At 40.2% G+C, this 19545-nt stretch overlaps 1 protein-coding gene across 12 annotated transcripts in view; it reads right to left on the minus strand.

The window, feature by feature from the left end:
* ARHGEF9 (Cdc42 guanine nucleotide exchange factor 9) overlaps positions 1-19545 on the minus strand; it is a 427917-nt gene that overhangs the window by 24114 nt on the left and 384258 nt on the right. For all 12 annotated transcript variants that reach the window (XM_048213365.2, XM_057312109.1, XM_048213367.2 and 9 more), the window contains 2 exons: positions 17926-18057; positions 7159-7402 (listed from right to left, as the gene is read on the minus strand). In XM_048213365.2, the coding sequence (XP_048069322.1) occupies positions 7159-7402; positions 17926-18057 (376 nt within the window). The remainder of the gene's footprint in view (positions 1-7158; positions 7403-17925; positions 18058-19545) is intronic.

Consider the following 19545-nt stretch of genomic DNA (forward strand, 5'->3'; position numbering starts at 1 on the left):
TGGTGTATGATCCTTTTATTGTGCTGCTGCATTCTGTTTGTTGCTGTTTTAACAAAGTTTGTTTCATGTGTGTTCATTGGGGATGTTGATCATTAGGTTTTTTGTTTGTTTGTTTTTGTACTGGACAACTTAATATTGTTAAAATATCCATTCTGCTGAAGGCCATCTATAAATTCAAAGCAATCCTATCAAAACTCTAGCTCCATTTATACAAGATATGAATAAGATCTATAGATCTGCTGTACAACACTGAGCCTATGGTTAATATTACTATATTATGCACTTAAAAATGTGTTAAGAGAATAGAGCTCATGGTGCTTTTAACACTTAAAAGAACAGGGTTGAGGTCTCCCCACAAAGGGGAAGAAACTCTGCCTCAGCTTTAGCCCATGCATGTGGAGTCCCATCCTATTCATGATCTTCCTGCCTATAGATGACAGCTTTGGACTACAGCCACGAGTTTAAACCTGCCCGTGATCTTGCATTCTGACTGCCTGCTCCACAGATATTGGAGTTGCTTAGCCAGGTTCTGTAATCATATAAGCCAATTCCTTAAAATAAATCTCTTAATAATACATGTATGGTTGTGCTTCTGATAGAAGGAGTTATAGTTAGGTTCTGTATTTCTCACGTGGAGAGTTATGTATGATAAATTAAATTAAAAAAAAACAAGATACAGAGTAATATGTTTGGTATAATTTTGTACGTAAAAAAGTTTTTAAAAGTTTTATCTGTATATATGTATATATCAACATAAGTATGGAAATAGGCACACCACACTTACACTGATTATCTCACACAGCATAGCAGTGATAGAGAAGGGAAAATAATGCTAAACATAGACTTTCAGTACTATGTTGGACAGAAGTAGTGAGAGTGGACATCCCTGTCATGTTCCTGACCTTAGAGGAAAAGCTCTCAGTTTTTCCCCAATGAGGATGATATTTGTTGATTTTCATATATAGCTTTTATGATATTGAGGTATGTTCTCTCTATCCCTATACTGTAGAGAATTTTAATCAAGAAAGGATACTGTATTTGGTCAAATGCTTTTTCTGCATCAACTGAGAGGATCCTATGATTCTTGTCCTTACTTTTATTAATGTGGTGTATCACATTGATTGATATGCAGATGTTGAACCACCTTGCAGCCCAGGAATAAATCCCACTTGGTTGTGGTGAATAATCCTTTTAAAATACTGTTGGATACTACTGGTTAGCATCTTGGTGAGAATATTGGAATCCATGTTCATCATGGATAGTGGTCTACAATTCTCCTTTTTCAGAAGAAAGAGAAATTAAGGAATTGACCTCTTTTACAAGTGCACCAAAAACCATAAGGTACCTGGGAATAAACCTAACCAAAGAGGTAAAGGATGTGTACTCTGAAAACTATAGAACACTTAGGAAAGAAATTGAGGAAGGCACAAAGAAATGGAACAACATTCCAAACTCATGGATTGGAAGAACAAATACTGTTGAAATGCCTATGCTACCCAAAGCAATCTACACATTCAAAGCAATCACTATCAAAATACCATCAGCAATTTTCACAGAGCTGGAACAAGCAATCCTAAAATTTGTATGGAAGCAGAAAAGACCCCAAATAGCCAAAGGAATATTGAAAAAGAAAACCAAAGCTGGTAGCATCAAATTCCAGACTTGAAGCTATATTACAAAGCTGTAATCATCAAGACAGAATGGTACTGGCACAAAAACAGACACATAGATCAATGGAACAGAACAGAGAACCCAGAAACGGACCCTCAACTCTGTGGTCAACTAATCTTCGACAAAGCAGGAAAGACTATCTAATGGAAAAAAAAAGTCTCTTCAAGAAATGGTGTTGGGAAAATTGGACAGCCACATGCAGAAGAATGAAATTGGACCATTTTCTTACATCATACACACACACACACAACCTCAAAATGAATGAAAGACCTAAATGTGAGACAGGAATCCATCAAAATCCTGGAGGAGAACACAGGCAGTAACCTCTTTGACCTCAGCCACAGCAACTTCTTGCTAGACATGTCTTCAAAGGCAAGGGAAACAAAAGCAAAAATGAACTATTGGGACTTCATCAAGACAAAAACCTTCTGCATAGCAAAGGAAACAGTCGACAAAATCAAAAGACAACCTACAGAATGGGAGAAGATATTTGCAAATGTCTTATCAGATAAAGGGCTGATATCCAAGGTCTACAAAGAACTTATCACATTCAACACCCAAAAAACAAACAAACAAAAAAAATCTATCAAGAAATGGGCAGAAGACATGAACAGACAGGTCTCCAAAGACATACAAATGGCCAACAGGCACATGAAAAAATGCTCCACGTCCCTTGGCATCAGGGAAATACAAATCAAAACCACAATGAGATACCATCTCACACCAGTCAGACTGGCTAAAATTAACAACAGGAAACAACAGATGTCGGTGAGGATGTGGAGAAAGGGGAATTCTCTTACACTCTTGGTGGGAATGCGAGCTGGTCCAGCCATTCTGGAAAGCTGTATGGAGGTTCCTCAAGACGTTAAAAACAGAGCTACCCTACAACTCAGCAATTGCACTACTAGGTATTTATCCAAAGGATATAAACATGATGATTTGATGGGGCACCCCAATAGCCAAACTACAGAAGAGCCCAAATGTCCACTAACAGATGAATGGATAAAGAAGATGTGATATACACACACACTGGAATATTCCTCAGCCATCTAAAAAAAATGAAATCTTAACCATTTGCAATGACTTGGATGGAACTAGAGGGCATTATTGTAAGTGAAATAAGTCAGTCAGAGAAAGACAAATACCAAATGATTTCACTCATATGTGAAATGTAAGAAACAAAACAGATGAACATGGGGAAGGGAGGGAAACATAAAGGGAAACATAAAATGAGATGAAATCTGAGAGGCAGACAAACCATAAGAGACTCTTTAACTATAGGAAATAATCTGAGGGCTGCTGAAGGGGAGATTGGTGGGATGGGTAACTGGGTGATGGGCATTAAGGAAGGCATGTGATATAATGAGCACTGGTTGTTATATGTCACTGACGAATCACTGAACTCTACCTCTGAAACTAATAATATACTATATGTTAATTGAATTTAAATAAAATAACAAATTTAAAAATGAAATGATTTAGGGAAATGCAGATGACATGATTTTAAGTGCAAAATGAGGATATAAAATTAGAACTGTTCATCATGGAGAAGGAGAGGTTAGGGGGAGTCAGAAAGAAAGATTGAGCCATCTTAGTCCTAGTATTTTCTTTTATTTATACACAAAAAAACAGGAAGGAAATATATCAAAATATTTACAAAAGTTATCTTTCTCGAGGTAGAATGTTTTTATGTGATTTTTAGTTTTCTCTTGCATTTTTCTGTGTTTTCCCAAAAATTGCCTACAATAAAAGTGCTATTATTAGAAAAAAACCTTAATGTTTTAGAAAAGATAATATAGATGTGTCAGAAAGTAATTTCTGTAGCTCTATCCAAGTTTTCGTTATTTTTTATGGCTGAGTAATAATATTCCATTGTGTGTGTGTGTGTGTGTACATTGTGTGTACTACATTGTGGATGGAGCTAAGCAAAATAAATCAGAGAAAGACAAGTACCATATGATTTAATTCATATGTGGAATTTAAGGAACAAAACAAATGATCATAGGGAGAAAAAAGAGAAGGAAACTAAAAAGAGACTCTTGAACTATAGAGATCAAAGCAATTGTTACCAGAGGGGAGGTTGTCTGGTGGAGGTGTTAAACAGGTGATGCGGATTAGTGATGAGCACCAGGTGTTGTGTATAGGTGTAGAATCACTAAATTGTACACCTGAAATTAATATTGCACTGTATGTTAAGTAACTGGAATTTAAATTAAAACTTTAAACAAAATTTAAAAAAGAATGCAATTTCTGTAAGCTTTTTTATTAGAAGCAGATTCTTAAAGTTACAGGTTATTAGGGCACTGTGTGGGAAATATCACACTGGAACCAGACATAATGGTGGGGATCTTCTAGTTGATCTAGGGTCTGCATAAAGCACACTAAGACAATTTCTTTAATAGGTCTAACAACCTAGGTGGTATCAGAGGCTACTGCTGCCTGCCACTAAGAGAAGCAGCCCAGTAGCATTTTTTGTGTGTGTGTGTGCAAAATGGTGGTTTATTAAAGCATGGGAACAGGACCCATGGGCAGAAAGAGAGGCTGCCCTGGGTTGTGAGGTGTGGTTGATTATATACTATGGGGTTGGGGGAGGTAAGGAAAAAGGGAGGTTTGGAAAGAACTTTCATATGCTAAAGAGGACCTACAAGATACTGGAGGCCTTACCATTGTCAAGTTAAGGTTGTTTACCCCTCTAGTAAGGCATTAACATGAAGATAGTTGAGAGCTTCTTGGAGGAACAGTACACTCTGCCCACTTCTGTCAATGGGGTGCAGGTTATAAGGACATTTAATTATACTTACATTCGTTTCTGGAAGCTAAGCCATTGGTAGAAATGCTTTGTTCTTGTAGACTGCTAAGACATTTGTAAACTGAGGGAGACAAGTCTTGCAGGATTGTCGTCTCTATAGGTTAACTATTTCTTTTTCCTTTAGGGCAGCCAGGAGTGCCTGAGGAATGTCACATATATACCATGGGGGGGGGAGCTGTCTGGTGTTAGCTTCTGTTTGTCCTCAGCTTGCCTTCTGTTCCCTCATCATTTTCCCCCTGTACCATTTCTGTACCACTCTACATCATCTCCCATTGCAGTGCTCATATGCTAAAAGCTTTTTGGCTTTAATGGGGCTCAAAGTGAATTATTAATGTGCACTCTACCCAGAACCTAAGGAAAGAACTAGGATTAGACTAAGCAGTGTCTTTCTAATCATCCTTCCTTATGTCTGAACCATTTAAATCCCCAACACTAAAGAAGAGAAGAATCCATTTGCACTAAGACTCACTGGGTAGGCCCATTTTTCTAGAGGCAGTTTCTAACAGCTTGAGCATACAAGTGTTTTAATATAAAATTCTACTCTCATTAAAAGTGGGGCAAAAACTGTGTCTTCTCAAGGAATTACAAAGCCTGCTATTTGGTATTTTTATGCTAGAATGGCAGGACCATGAGCAAGAGACCAGACAGTACTTTGTAAACCACAGAGCTATAGTCAAAGCACCTAAATCCCACAGTTGGAAAGCAGCATGAAAAATCTCTCTACTAGTTGTATATCCTCTGGAAAGGGGGAACAACGTATTTAAAGCCAAAAAAATGTGGTTTAGTGTGACTGAATCATACAAGTGATCATGGTTTTAGACCCAGTTATATTTTCTACAATTTATTTTAAAATGATTTCATACAGAGTGTGATATATACATGCACATTAATTTTAATCTATGCTCTAGGGGTATTTAGTTAACATCTGAAGTGTCTTAATCAGGCAAACACACCTAAGAGGTGATTTCTTTTTTTTTTTTAAGATTTTATTTATTTATTTGAGAGAGAGAGAGATTGACAGCCAGTGAGAGAGGGAACACAAGCAGGGGGAGTGGGAGAGGAAGAAGCAGGCCCCCAGCAGAGCAGGGAGCCCGATGCGGGGCTCAATCCCAGAACCCTGGGATCACGCCCTGAGCCAAAGGCAGATGCTTAAGGACTGAGCCACCCAGGCGCCCCCCAAGAGGTGATTTGTTAACACATTAAATACTCAAAAGTCTTTGCTCCAGAGGCCTCTGCTTCCAGCAGTTCAGTCACTTTAATGCAGGAGGCCTAATTAGCCTAACACATGTTAAAAATGAATTTTCATTGGTAAAATGAATTTTATTCAAGGTGTGTACTAGCCACAAATGTCTTACAGGCTTTTTAGCCCTCACAAGACCTGCGTATAAAAATCCAGTGAGCTCTATAGCTTTCAACCTTCAGAAGGAAGACTTAAAACTCAAGATTGAAACAGGTGTTATGTCTTGTCCCCCATCAGAGAATTTTGTCACCAGACTCTAACTAGAACTCTAGTTAGTTGAATCCTGTTGCTATAATATCACCAACTCTTCCTTGACTAACCTCTTTACAGAAGATGCTGTCATGTATCTAAGAACAAAACTGGGGTTTCACTGAGATTACAGAACAGGTTTATGACTGCTTTTGTGTTTGTTTGCTAATAAATGTATGCTTGGGAGAACTGAGACTGAGGTTTGCTTCCGTGTGATAGTCTTATCTAGTCATGAGACTCTAAGGGAGGGCAAATTATAACTCTTGCTTAACTCTGACTAGTAGAAACTACTGATACCTGCCAAAAAGGACCTAATAATAGGAAACCACCAAAGTGGATTAGGTCAGTTTGTAACACGAATTGTTGGAGAGGATGTGAAGAAAGGGGATCCCTCCTACATTGTTGGTGGGAATGCAAGTTGGTACAGCCACTCTGGAAAACAGTGTGGAGGTCCCTTAAAAAGTTAAAAATTGAGCTACCCTATGACCCAGCCATTGCACTACTAGGTATTTACCCCAAAGATACAGACGTAGTGAAGAGAAGGGCCATATGCACCCCAATGTTCATAGCAGCATTGTCCACAATAGCTAAATCATGGAATGAGCCGAGATGCCCTTCAACAGATGACTGGATTAAGAAGATGTGGTCCATATATAGAATGGAATATTACTCAGCTATCAGAAAGAACGAGTTCTCAACATTTGCTGCAACATGGAAGGCACTGGAGGAGATAATGCTAAGTGAAATAAGTCAAGCAGAGAAAGACAATTATCATATGGTTTCTGTCATCTATGGAACATAAGAAGTAGGAAGATCGGTAGGAGAAGAACAGGATAAAGAAAGGGGGGTAATCAGAAGGGGGAATGAAGCATGAGAGACTATGGACTATGAGAAACAAACTGAGGGCTTCAGAGGGGAGGGGGTGGGTGAATGGGATAGGCTGGTGATGGGTAGTAAGGAGGGGACGTATTGCATGGTGCACTGGGTGTTGTACGCAACTAATGAATCATCGAACTTTACATAAAAAACCAGGGATGTACTGTATTGTGACTAACATAATATAATAAAAAAATATTATTATAAGAAAAAAAAAGAAAGAAATCTTCCCTGTTTCTAGAAAAATGAAACTAATTCAAATCCTCTATGGTCTTCATAGCCATATTCTTCTTTTTCCTCTCAGGTCACTTACCAATTTTTTCATCTTCCTGTACCATTTTCCTCTCTTCTCTGAAAGCCCTGAGCCAGCGTATCTTCTCCTCCAGCTTTTTGGCAAAGAATAGATGTACCTCCTCGGTCTCCTTGTTGTGAAGTTTGAAGGCATTTTTCATGCTGACATTAAAGTCATCATCTCTGCCATCTTCAATGTCAACTACCTCATATTTATCCATGTCAATGCGGCCTTTGTAGTACAGGATGTCTCTTCGGATCAGGTCCTAGATGGGAAGGAAGAAAAGGCTTTTTACTAGAGGTATGTGGACAGTAGAACATGAGAGTTGGCTCATGGGCACAGCAGGACATTGAGACTGCCATTGTTTTGGAGTACCAACAGGGGTTGGTTTGGTCAAATTTAGGCAGGTTAGTTTAGCAGTATGACACTGATAGGTTGGGTAACTAGATGCTCTTAGAGAAAGCCTTTGTCCTACATCTGTCTCAGACCCCAGCATCAATCCTTATAGGTGTTTGTAAGACACATATATGGGGAGTATGAAGCAGTAAGGAACACAAGCATTGCTAGCAGGGCCTTTTCTTTTCCAGAATATTTGCAAGCCTTCCAGAAGTTTGAAAAAGGCTGGATGGTTGCCTGGGGTGTACGTGGGAATTCAAGCAGACTAAGGAGACCTGCATGACCTACATATCAAGTGGGGATGAGTAGGTAGCCACAGGCTGGCCAGGAAGGATTACATGGAAAGGGCTGAACACTTAGCACTCTGGGGAATTTTGGAGAAGGCCTAGGTGGCAGGAAAAGTGGGGGTAAGAGTGAATAAAAAGCTTCATATATTACTCAGCCATCAGAAAGAATGATTACCCAACATTTGCAGCAACATGGATGGGACTGGAGGACATTATGCTAAGTGAAATAAGTCAAGCAGAGAAAGACAATTATCATATGGTTTCACTCATTTGTGGAACATAAGGAATAGCAAGAAGATCGGTAGGAGAAGGAAGGGAAGAATGAAGGGGGGGTAAACAGAACAGGGAATGAACCATGAGAAACTATGGACTCTGGGAAACAAACTGAGGGCTTCAGAGGGGAGGAGCGTGGGGCATTGGGATAGGCCGGTGATGGGTATTAAGGAGGGACATATTGCACGGAGCACTGGGTGTTATATGCAAATAATGAATCATGGAACATTACATCAAAAACTAAAAAAAAAAAAAAGCTTCATATATTAACCTGAATAAGAGAGAAAAATAAGAGTTGTAGATGGATACAAATGGTATATTGCCTATCTTTTATTATTGTTGTTTTACTCTCTGGTACACAGAATTGGATAAATACTAACTCTCTGTCCAGGAGACACTCATCATTAGTTCACACAAGGTGCTCTTATTTCTCTATTTATTTACTTACATTTAATAATACATTAAGTTTTGGTGAACTTGTCATCCAATTTAAAAGCTATGATGCTGAACAGACATTCCTCCAAAGAAGACATACAAATGGCAAATAGACACATGAAAAAAAATGCCTAACGACACTCGGCATCAGGGAAATAAAGATCAAAACTACAATGAGATACCACATCACACCAGACAGAATGCCTAAAATTAATAAGACAGGGAACAACAAATGTTGGCAAGGATGTGGAGAAAGGGAAACCCTCTTATACTGCTGGAGGGAATGCTACATGGTACAGCCACTCTGGAAAACAGTATGGAGGGTCCACAAAAAGTTAAATAAAGAGTTACCCCATGACCTAGCAATTACACTACTAGGTATTTACCCAAAGGATACAAACATAGTGATCTGAGGGGGCACCTGCATCCCAATGTTTATAGTAGCAATGTCCACCATAGCTAAACTATGGAGAGAGCTGAGATGTCCATCAACAGAAGAATGGATAAAGAAGATGTGCCCAAACTATTAGAAGTTATAGAGCAATTCAGTAATGTGGCGGGATACAAAATCAATGCTCAGAAATCAGTTGCATTTCTATACACGAATAATGAGACTGAAGAAAGAGAAATTAGGGAATCCATCCCATTTACAATAGCACCAAAAACCATACGTTACCTTGGAATTAACTTAACCAGAGACGTAAAGGAGCTATATTCTAGAAACTATAAATCACTCTTGAAAGACATTGAGGAAGACACAAAACGATGGAAAAATATTCCATGCTCATGGATCGGAAGAATTAACATAGTTAAAATGTCCATGCTACCCAGAGCAATCTACACTTTCAATGCTATCCCGATCAAAACACTGATGACAGTTTTCAAAGAACTGGAACAAATAGCCCTTAAATATGTATGGAATGAGAAAAGGCCCTGAATCGCCAAGGAACTGTTGAAAAGGAAAAACAAAGCTGGGGGCATCACAATGCTGGATTTCGAGCTGTACTACAAAGCTGTGATCACAAAGACAGCATGGTACTGGCACAAAAACAGAACACAGACCAATGGAACAGAACAGAGAACCCAGAAATGGACCCTCGGCTCTTTGGGCAACTAATCTTTGATAAAGCAGGGAAAAACATTCGGTGGAAAAAAGACAGTCTCTTCAATAAATGGTGCTGGGAAAATTGGACAGCTACATGCAAAAGAATGAAACTTGACCACTCTCTCACACCATACACAAAAATAAACTCCAAATGGACAAAGACCTCGATGTGAGACAGGAATCCATCAAAATCCTAGAGGAGAACATAGGCAGCAATCTCTACGACATCGGCCAAAGCAACCTATTTCATGACACATCTCCAAAGGCAAGAGAAACAAATGATAAACTGAACTTGTGGGAATTCAAGATAAAAAGCTTCTGCACAGCCAAGGAAACAGTCAAAAAAACTAAGAGGCAGCCCACGAAATGGGAGAATATATTTGTAAATGATGCTACAGACAAAAGACTGGTATCCACGATCTACAAAGAACTTCTCAAACTCAATACGTGAGAAACAAATAAACAAATCATAAAATGGGCAGAAGATATGAACAGACACTTTTCCAATGAAGACATACAAATGGCTAACAGGCACATGAAAACATGTTCAAAATCATTAGCCATCAGGGAAATTCAAATCAAAACCACACTAAGATACCACCTTACGCCAGGTGAATGGCAAAAATTGACAAGGCAAGAAACAACAATTGCTGGAGAGGTTGTGGAGAGAGGGGATCCCTCCTACATTGTTGGTGGGAATGCAAGTTGGTACAGCCACTGTGGAAAACAGTGTGGAGGTCCCTTAAAAAGTTAAAAATTGAGCTACCGTATGACCCAGCCATTGCACTACTGGGTATTTCCCCCAAAGATACAGACATAGTGAAGAGAAGGGCCATATGCATACCAATGTTCACAGCAGCAGTGTCCACAATAGCTAAATGGTGGAAGGAGCCGAGATGCCCTTCAACAGATGACTGGATTAAGAAGTTGTGGTCCATATATACAATGGAATATTACTCAGCTATCAGAAAGAATGATTTGTCAACATTTGCTGCAACATGGACGGCACTGGAGGAGATAATGCTAAGTGAAATAAGTCAAGCAGAGAAAGACAATTATCAAATTCTTTCTCTCATCTATGGAACATAAGAACTAGGAAGATCGGTAGGGGAAGAAAGGGATAAAGAAAGGGGGGATAATCAGAAGGGGGAATGAAACATGAGAGACTATGGACTCTGGGAAACAAACTGAGGGCTTCAGAGGGGAGGGGGGTGGGGGAATGGGATAGGCTGGTGATGGGTGGTGGGTAGGGCACGTATTGCATGGTGCACTGGGTGTTATTTGCAACTAATGAATCATTGAACTTTACATCAAAAAAATAAATAAATAAAAGACTTACAACAGTAAAAAAAAAAAAAATCCTAACTCTTCACACTCTATGGTAAACTGGGCTTTTTGGTATGTCTGGGAAAGGCTGTCTTTAAGAAATCCCAACATAGTTCTGTCAATCTCAAAATCCAAGGCTGTGAAATACATGTGTTGTTGAATTGATTTGCAAAATAATGCCCTCTACATTGTTCTTTTTCTTTCCATAATAATTGTGCATATAAATAGGCTATGAGTACAGATGGGTTCTGATCTGTTGGGTGCTCCTGGCATCAAGTTCACAGGAGAGGAAAAGGTCAGCTATACAGAGTGTGCCAATGTTGCTCCAAGTCTGATTCAGAGCCTGGGTTCCTTTTTACCATGCTCAAAATTGAAAAGCTCAACTAAAATCAGTTGCATTTCTATACACTAAGAATTAGACTGAAAGAACAGAGATTAGGGAATTGATTCCATTTACAGTAGCACCAAAAACCATAAGATATCTAGGAATAAACCTAACCAAAGAGGTAAAGGATCTGTACTCTAGAAGCTACAGAACACTGATTAAAGACATTAAAGAAGACACAAAAAGATGGAGGGGGCACCTGGGTGGCTCAGTCGTTAAGCGTCTGCCTTCGGCTCAGGGCGTGATCCCAGAGTCCTGGGATCGAGCCCCACATCAGGCTCCTCCGCTGGGAGCCTGCTTCTTCCTCTCCCACTCCCCCTGCTTGTGTTCCCTCTCTCGCTGGCTGTCTCTTTCTCTGTCATGTAAATAAATAAAATCTTTAAAAAAAAAAGATGGAAAAACATCTCATGCTCATGGATCAGAAGAATAAACATAGTTAAAATGTCTATGCTACCCAGAGCAATCTACATGTGAAATACCATCCCAATCAAAATATCCATGACATTTTTCAAAGTGCTGGAACAAACAATCCTAAAATTTGTGTGGAACCAGAAAAGACCCCGAGGAATTGCCAACGAAATGTTGAAAAAGAAAAACAAAGCTGGGGGCATCACGTTGCCTGATTTTAAGCTATACTACAAAGCTGTGATCACTAAGACAGCATGGTACTGGCACAAAAACAGACACATAGACCAATGGCACAGAATATAGACTCCAGAAATGGACCCTTGACTCTATAGTCAACTAATCTTTGACAAAAAAGGAAAAAACATCCAATGGAACAAACACAGTCTTTTCAACAAATGGTGCTGGGAAAATTGGACAGCTATATACAGAAGAATGAAACTTGACCATTCTCTCACACCATACACAAAAATAAACTCCAAATGGATGAAAGACCTCGATGTGAGACAGGAATCCATCAAAATCCTAGAGGAGAACATAGGCTGTAACCTCTGCGACATCAGCCACAGAAACTTATTTCATGACACGTCTCCAAAGGCAAGGGAAACAAAAGCAAAAATGAACTTTTGGGACTTCATCAAGATAAAAAATCTTCTGCACAGCCAAGGAAACAGTCAAAAAAACTAAGAGGCAGCCCACGGAATGGGAGAAGATATGTGCAAATGACACTACAGATAAAGGGCTTGCATCTGAGGTCTATAAAGAACTACTCAAACTCAACAACCAAGAAACAAATAATCAAATAAAAAAATGGGCAGAAGATACGAACAGACACTTCTCTAATGAAGACATACGAATGGCTAACAGACACATGAAAAAATGTTCAACATCATTAGCCATCAGGGAAATTCAAATCAAAACCACACTAAGATACCACCTTACGCCAGTTAGAATGGCAAAAATTGACAAGGCAAGAAACAACAAATGTTGGAGAGGTTGTGGAGAAAGGGGAACCCTCTTACACTGTTGGTGGGAATGCAAGTTGGTACAGCCACTTTGGAAAACAGTGTGGAGGTCCCCTAAAAAGTTAAAAATAGAGCTCCCCTATGACCCAGCCATTGCACTACTGGGTATTTACCCCAAAGATACAGACGTAGTGAAGAGAAGGGCCATATGCACCCCAATGTTCATAGCCGCATTGTCCACAATAGCTAAATTGTGGAAGGAGCGAAGATGTCCTTCAACAGATTAATGGATAAAGAAGATGTGGTCCATATATACAATGGAATATTACTCAGCCATCAGAAAGAATCATTACCCAACATTTGCATCAACATGGATGGAACTGGAGGAGATTATGTTAAATGAAATAAGTTAAGCAGAGAAACACAATTATCATATGGTTTCACTCATTTGTGGAGATGAACCATGAGAGACTATGGACACCGTGAAACAAACTGAGGGTTTTAGAGGGGAGGAGGGTGAGGGGAATGGCTAGCCCGGTGAAGGGTATTAAGTAGGGCACATATGGCATGGAGCACTGGGTGTTATATGCAAACAATGAATCATGGAACACTACATCAAAAGCTAATGATGTAATGTATGGTGACTAACATAACATAATAAAAAAAAATCAACAAGCTGAATCCTGGCCTAAAGGATGCGAGGGTTCCCATGCGCTGACTTCTATAATCCTCAGGAATACTTTGTGAGACATGTACATAAAAAGTGGGCCCTATCAGTCCAATCTAATTACAAAAGCAGGACAAGCTAAGGAGAATGGATTGATGTAATCTAGTTTGATCTCACAAAGACCTGAAACCTGCCTTAAAATACTTAATACAAATACACATAGACCTGGGAAGCCAGGTCTGGACCACACAGCTAATAGGTGGGTACCCACCTGACTAGAATAGGCAGCCTTTAACCTCCCACTATTCCTAACTTCAGCCAAGGAGACAGGAAAACTGAAGGACTCCATAACATTATTATTTTTTTTTTTACTCCTTTTCCTGCTTCTTTTCTTGCTAGGACCTACATCCCTACCCCACTTTACACATATTTTGTAATGCAAACAGCATATGTCCTCCTTATAAGGGATAGGAGTTAATGATTTCTCTAGAGTAGGTAACATCTAAGTAAGGACCAGGTGGGAATGACTGGACAAAGCTACCATGTGTATATTCTAGAAAACCGTGGCTAGACATCTCAATGCCAAGGCCCTCTGGCTCCAAAGAATAATACCTAGGCCCTTGTCTTTGTTCTAACTGGTACCTAGATGCCTGAGAGGACACATATTATCAGACCACCATCCTCAATAAAACTCCCCAGATCCTGAACAAAGATGAGATTCCCTCCTTTCCTTTGTTGGTCTCCCAGACACTCTGTTTGCATCTGCATTCTCTGTATCTTCAGTAAACTCTGCTTTCACCTCCTGCTGGCTCATGGTTTATTTCCATCCTTCATGAAGCCAAGAACACTCTTGGCTGATCCTGTAGGATCCCCTTTGGGTCTCTGGACCCAGCCTGAAGGCATCACCTGCAGCTTTCTTTAACTCTGAGTTGGTGTGTCATAATCATTGTTAGCCTTCAAAACCTTTACTAGTTTTCACACACACACACACACACACACACACACACACACACACACACAAAAGGAAAGGATGTACATGATCTTGGAGCTAAATTAAAAGCATCAACTGAAATGCTTATTGTTTCTTTAGGTATTTAATGATAACAAGAAACTTGAGAGAATTCTGCCTCTTCGGTAGGGGAATAGGACTAGAGAAATGTGTCATTAAGGTTCTCCCTTTGCCTACTCTTTCTAACTCCCCAGAGTGTTGAATATGAGTTTTCAGGCACCAGATTAGTCATAAAGCCAAGTTTATGGATGTGATAGGAATGATTAAGAATAACCTACTGTTCAAAAAATTCCATCAGAAATCATACCCAAGGCCACAAAGCAGCATGCAACATGTGCATGGAAGGGTTGTGAGTTATACAGACTCCTAGCTATTTAACCTACCAGCTGTGGCCTCACAGGTGCACTACTATGAACCTCAATTTTCTCTAAGATGGTTGTAAATCTCAAATCTAAAATGCAGTTTCCAGGTCATGAGGCCAGCCTTGTCTAATAAATATGGTGCCGAGCTTTCTTGGTCCCAGACTAATTTTTTATAGGCTTTTTAAACTCCTCTGATGAACCTAAAAATCTCACTGCCTCCTTTGGTTCATTCAAACTTTCAAAATAAGCTAAATATTGTGACAAAAAATAAATCAAAGCAAAAGTAACTGAATATTTTAAAATTTACATAGCTACCTCTATGTCCTTGGAAATTCCATATACCCTTTCAGGGTGGGTGTGGTCACAGATCTATACTTAGGCTCACACTGGTGTGTCCTCCCTGCCCCAACAATCCCTCCTATTCCAATCATTCTAGCCTTTAGGTCAAATTTACACATTCTGCTTCCTCAAGTTTTCCCTGACTGCATCCTCTAGCTCAAGTCATTACAGTTTCCCTTTTCTGAATGCTAGCACTGATAATGAAGACCCTTACACAACTTAAACTCAGCCACCACACTCCGAGTTACATTAGTTCTGTTTCACAGCTTACATTCTGCCCATTTAAGCTGTGCCCAGTAGTGCACCTCCCTTGCTCTTGCCTCACTCAGGGGCTGCCCGGGGAACAATAGCTGACAAAGCCTCAGAAGTTTCTCTGCTCAGCTACTGCACATGGCAAGGGGACAAAGCCCTCTTGAGTCCTGGTTGTCTGAGGTCCTATTCAGACCAGGCTGCCCAAATGCCACTTGTTAATGGTGGTCTGAGTGCTTTCATAGGGACACGGTGAATAGGTGCTCACCACAGATGCTATTTAGGTCATCACAAGTTCCCTACCTACATGGGGTAGTTTCCAATAGCATGCCGGCCTTCCACGTTTTCCCTTCCACTCATCCAAGTTGGAGGATATCAAGGGAGCCACCGGACCCCACCATCACCACCTAAACCCCATGAATACCCAATGAGGCCAAATTCCATTATCTCCAAGCTTTTTGAATTATGTAATGTCAGGAATTGGAGTAGGCTCCTTGCTGGATCCATGGCTAGGCTTGGTGCTTGTCTGCAGACTGCCAGGGACGTTCTGGAGAAGCATTGGCTCCCTTGATATCCTCCAACTTGGATGAGCTGCATTTCCCCCAACTTTATTGAGGTTTAATTGACAAATAAAGATTATATATATTTAAGGTATACAATGTGATGTTTTGATATATGTATACATTGTGAAATGATCACCACAATCAACCTAATTAACATATACATCATCTCACATGGTTACTTTTTTGTGATGAGAACACTTAAGATATACTTTCTCAGCAAATTTCAAGTACACAATACAGTATTGTTAGCTGTAGACACTGTATTGTATAATAGCTCTCCAAAACTTACTCATCTTACTTAATGAAAAGTTTTCACACTTTGACCACTATTTCTCCATTCCCCAAATCCCCACCAGTCCCTGGCAACAACCATTCTACTCTCTGCCTTTATGACTCCAACTGCTTTAGATACCACATGAAAGTGAGAGCTTATGGTATTTGCCTTTCTCTGTCTTATTCTACTTAGCATAATGTCCTCTAGGTTCATCCATGTTGTCACAAATGACAGGAGTTCCTCCTTCCTTTTTAAGGTTGAATAATACCCCAGTGTGTGAGTGTGTGTGTGTGTGTGTGTGTGTGTGTGTGTGTGTGTGACATTTTCTTTATGCATTCATCCTTCGGCAGCTAAATGCTTTGCATTTATTAACAAATAATCTTCACAACAATCCTACAAGTTAGGTACTGTTATAATCCCATTTTATGAGGAACTATAGCTAGAACAGTTGTTAAGAAGCTCAGTCAGGAACAAAAACTACTAAATGGTAGAGTTGGGCTTTGAGTCCAGACTATCTGGCTCTAAAATCTGTGCTTATTTAACCACTGCATACACTGTCTCCCAAAAAAGATTTGCTGAATGAATGAATAGTAACACCAAATATACAGTAATAATATCAATAGCTAACATTTACTAAATATTTACTATGTGCCAGGTACTGCAACTGTATTGTTTCATTTAACTCTCACAATCTCTCTTCTATGTAAATACCATTATGATTTCCATTTTGCAAATGTGAGGATAATACTAGGCACAGAAAATTTGCCCAAGGTTACACAGCTCATGGAGAAAATTGGTGCCCTTTTGTCTGGCCCTAGAACCCATGCTCTTAACAGCATACTTTGCTTTCCCACTACCTTAGGTGGTCCTCCTCAAAGCCTCCTGAGATGAATTCTATCATCAACCTGATTTGGCACTGAAGAAAATAAGAACATAAAGTTAAAAAACCTGGCCCATGGTTAGAGACAGTAGAGCCTAGGACCCAGATGTTCTGGTTTCAAATCCCCATCTCTTTTCTGCTCTATCCCCAATCTCAATTGCCATTGTTGCATTTCTGAGTCCCAGATGGTTCATCTTCCAAGTTTGGCCCTCAGTACAAGAAGAAATGGCCCAACACAGAAAGTTATTTGAACAGAAGAAGTCCTCTCTCCAGCATTATTACACTCTGTTTAGTTCCTGATCCTCCCAGAATACAATGAAACCAACATATATAACTAGTAGTTATGACACAGAGGACAACAGAGTATGTCCAGGCTGGTATAATTAAAAAGGATATAGGGAAAAAGCTGTTTGGGACAACTTCAAAGCTGTAGGAACATTACTGGATGACTGAGGAGAAAGGAAAGGGGATCTCTACCCCTCCTCAGGAAAAAAAAAATGAAAGGAGAAATAAAGGAAAAATTCCCCAAAGCAGCAAAATAATTTCCAATATAATCATCTATGGAAGAAAATAACAAAACACATGCATAACTAAAGTAACAGGGCAATGAGATGCAGAGGAGCAGAGACAGCCATCATGGAAGACAAGAAGAAAGAGAACAAAGAATCTTACTCTAGATTTTTAAAAGAAAATTGACAAAGAGGGAAAAGAGCAAAAGTTAAAGAAGGAATCACAAAATTAGAAGCCACTGGCACCATTTCCCACCTACTATAATGACCACTTCATTGGGAGCTGGAGATGATGGAAAGGGAGGGGCTGATGCTTCTGAGGTGCCCATCTCCCTCAGGAAAGAAGGGGTTGGGGTTACCTTCTTGCAGAGGACCATCTGGTGGTCAAACAGGAAGAAGACCCGCTGCTGGTTGCGGCCATAGGGCTGGTAGATCCAGGCCATTTCCCCAGTGTAGATCAGCTCCGAGCTCCTGTCTAGGATGTCCTCACCCTGGGAAGAACATGTGATAGTGAGAGGCAGCCAGGCAGGAGAGATGGACCTGTAACCTTCCTGGAAGCACCTAAAGCTGGGCATAGACTGGGGCAGAAGGAGTACAGAAAAGGCCTGCTGGGGAAAGAGGGACACAGAGGACTCCTGGGAATCCTTAAAAGGTTCCGTGAGCTGGAAAGACCCATTCTCTTGTTCACCCTCAGGCCAAATGAGCCCTACCACCCAGGACTGCTATAGTCCCTCTGTGCCAGCTGCTCTCTAGTCCTACAGGCACCAAGGTTCATTCTGGTTCCATGAGTTCCCCCCCACCCTCTCTCTTTCCTTGTCTTTTTCTCTATGAATTTCTCTTTCTGCACCAGTCCTTCATCCCAGATCTAGTCTCTTAGTCTCTTTCTTATACCTGAAAAGTAAGCCTAAGGAACTAGTAGAAGTCTCTCTGCTCCGCAAATGAGTAAAAAAGGGGATGGGGAGGGCAAGGAGACAATGATAGAGGGAGAAAGGGAGAATATATTCAGTCTCTTAATTTTTTTTCTTCTGCTCTCAGTTCATTAAAATATATTGATTTAATAGGAAACTTCACAACCACATGATTCTTTGGTCTGTTATTCATAGCCTGAAACCACTTCCCCTCCTTGCTACACAGTCAGACAAAAAAAAAAAAAAAAAGATACCAACACATCGGACTTTTGGCTAATTCAATTCTATAGAGTTTTCAAGGCCCCCTTTTCACAGTAACTCTGCTAGGTCAGACGTATGTGGGGATATATGTCAGATGCCAAAACAGATTTGGCCCCTGTTCTCAAGAAGCTTACAGTCAGTGGAGGAAATGAATACGGGTTTGCACAGAACTCATGGAACACAAGGAAAACCACACCAAAGCCCTGGGCACAGGGGTATGTGTTCCAGGAAATATATAAAGATAGTGATAAAAATCAGTGGTCCAGGACTCAGGAGAATTAATATTAGTACCTATAGGGGTGCCTGGATGACTCAGTCAGTTGAGCATCTGACTCTTGATTTTGGTTCAGGTCATGATCTCAGGGCTATGAGACTGAGCCCTGTGTTGGGCTCCATGCTGAGTGTGGAGCCTGCTTGAGATTCTCTCTCCCGATCCCTTTGTCGCCCCTCCCCTTCTCTAAAAAATATGCTAACACCTATATGCATCAGACATTGTGCTACATACTTTCACTCTATCTCTTCTGAAGCACACAAGAAGCCTGGGAGGTAGATAGTCTCACTCTCATGTTATAGTCCAAGGTACAGAAATGTCAGGTAATCAACTAAGATCTCCCAGCTCATTAGCTAGATATCCATGACCCAACCCCAATTCTGCGGCTCCAAAAAGTATACTCACTCTTTCCACTACATTATGCTATCTCTAGGCCAGTCAGTCCCTTCTTCTCTCTGGGTCTCAGTTTTTCCAGATGTTAAATGTGGTATATGATGATGACCTCCAAGGTCCTAGCCCTGATATTCCAATGTTAAGAT

Source organism: Ursus arctos, chromosome X, assembly GCF_023065955.2.
Source record: "Ursus arctos isolate Adak ecotype North America chromosome X, UrsArc2.0, whole genome shotgun sequence".
NCBI classification, from domain to species: domain Eukaryota; kingdom Metazoa; phylum Chordata; class Mammalia; order Carnivora; family Ursidae; genus Ursus; species Ursus arctos.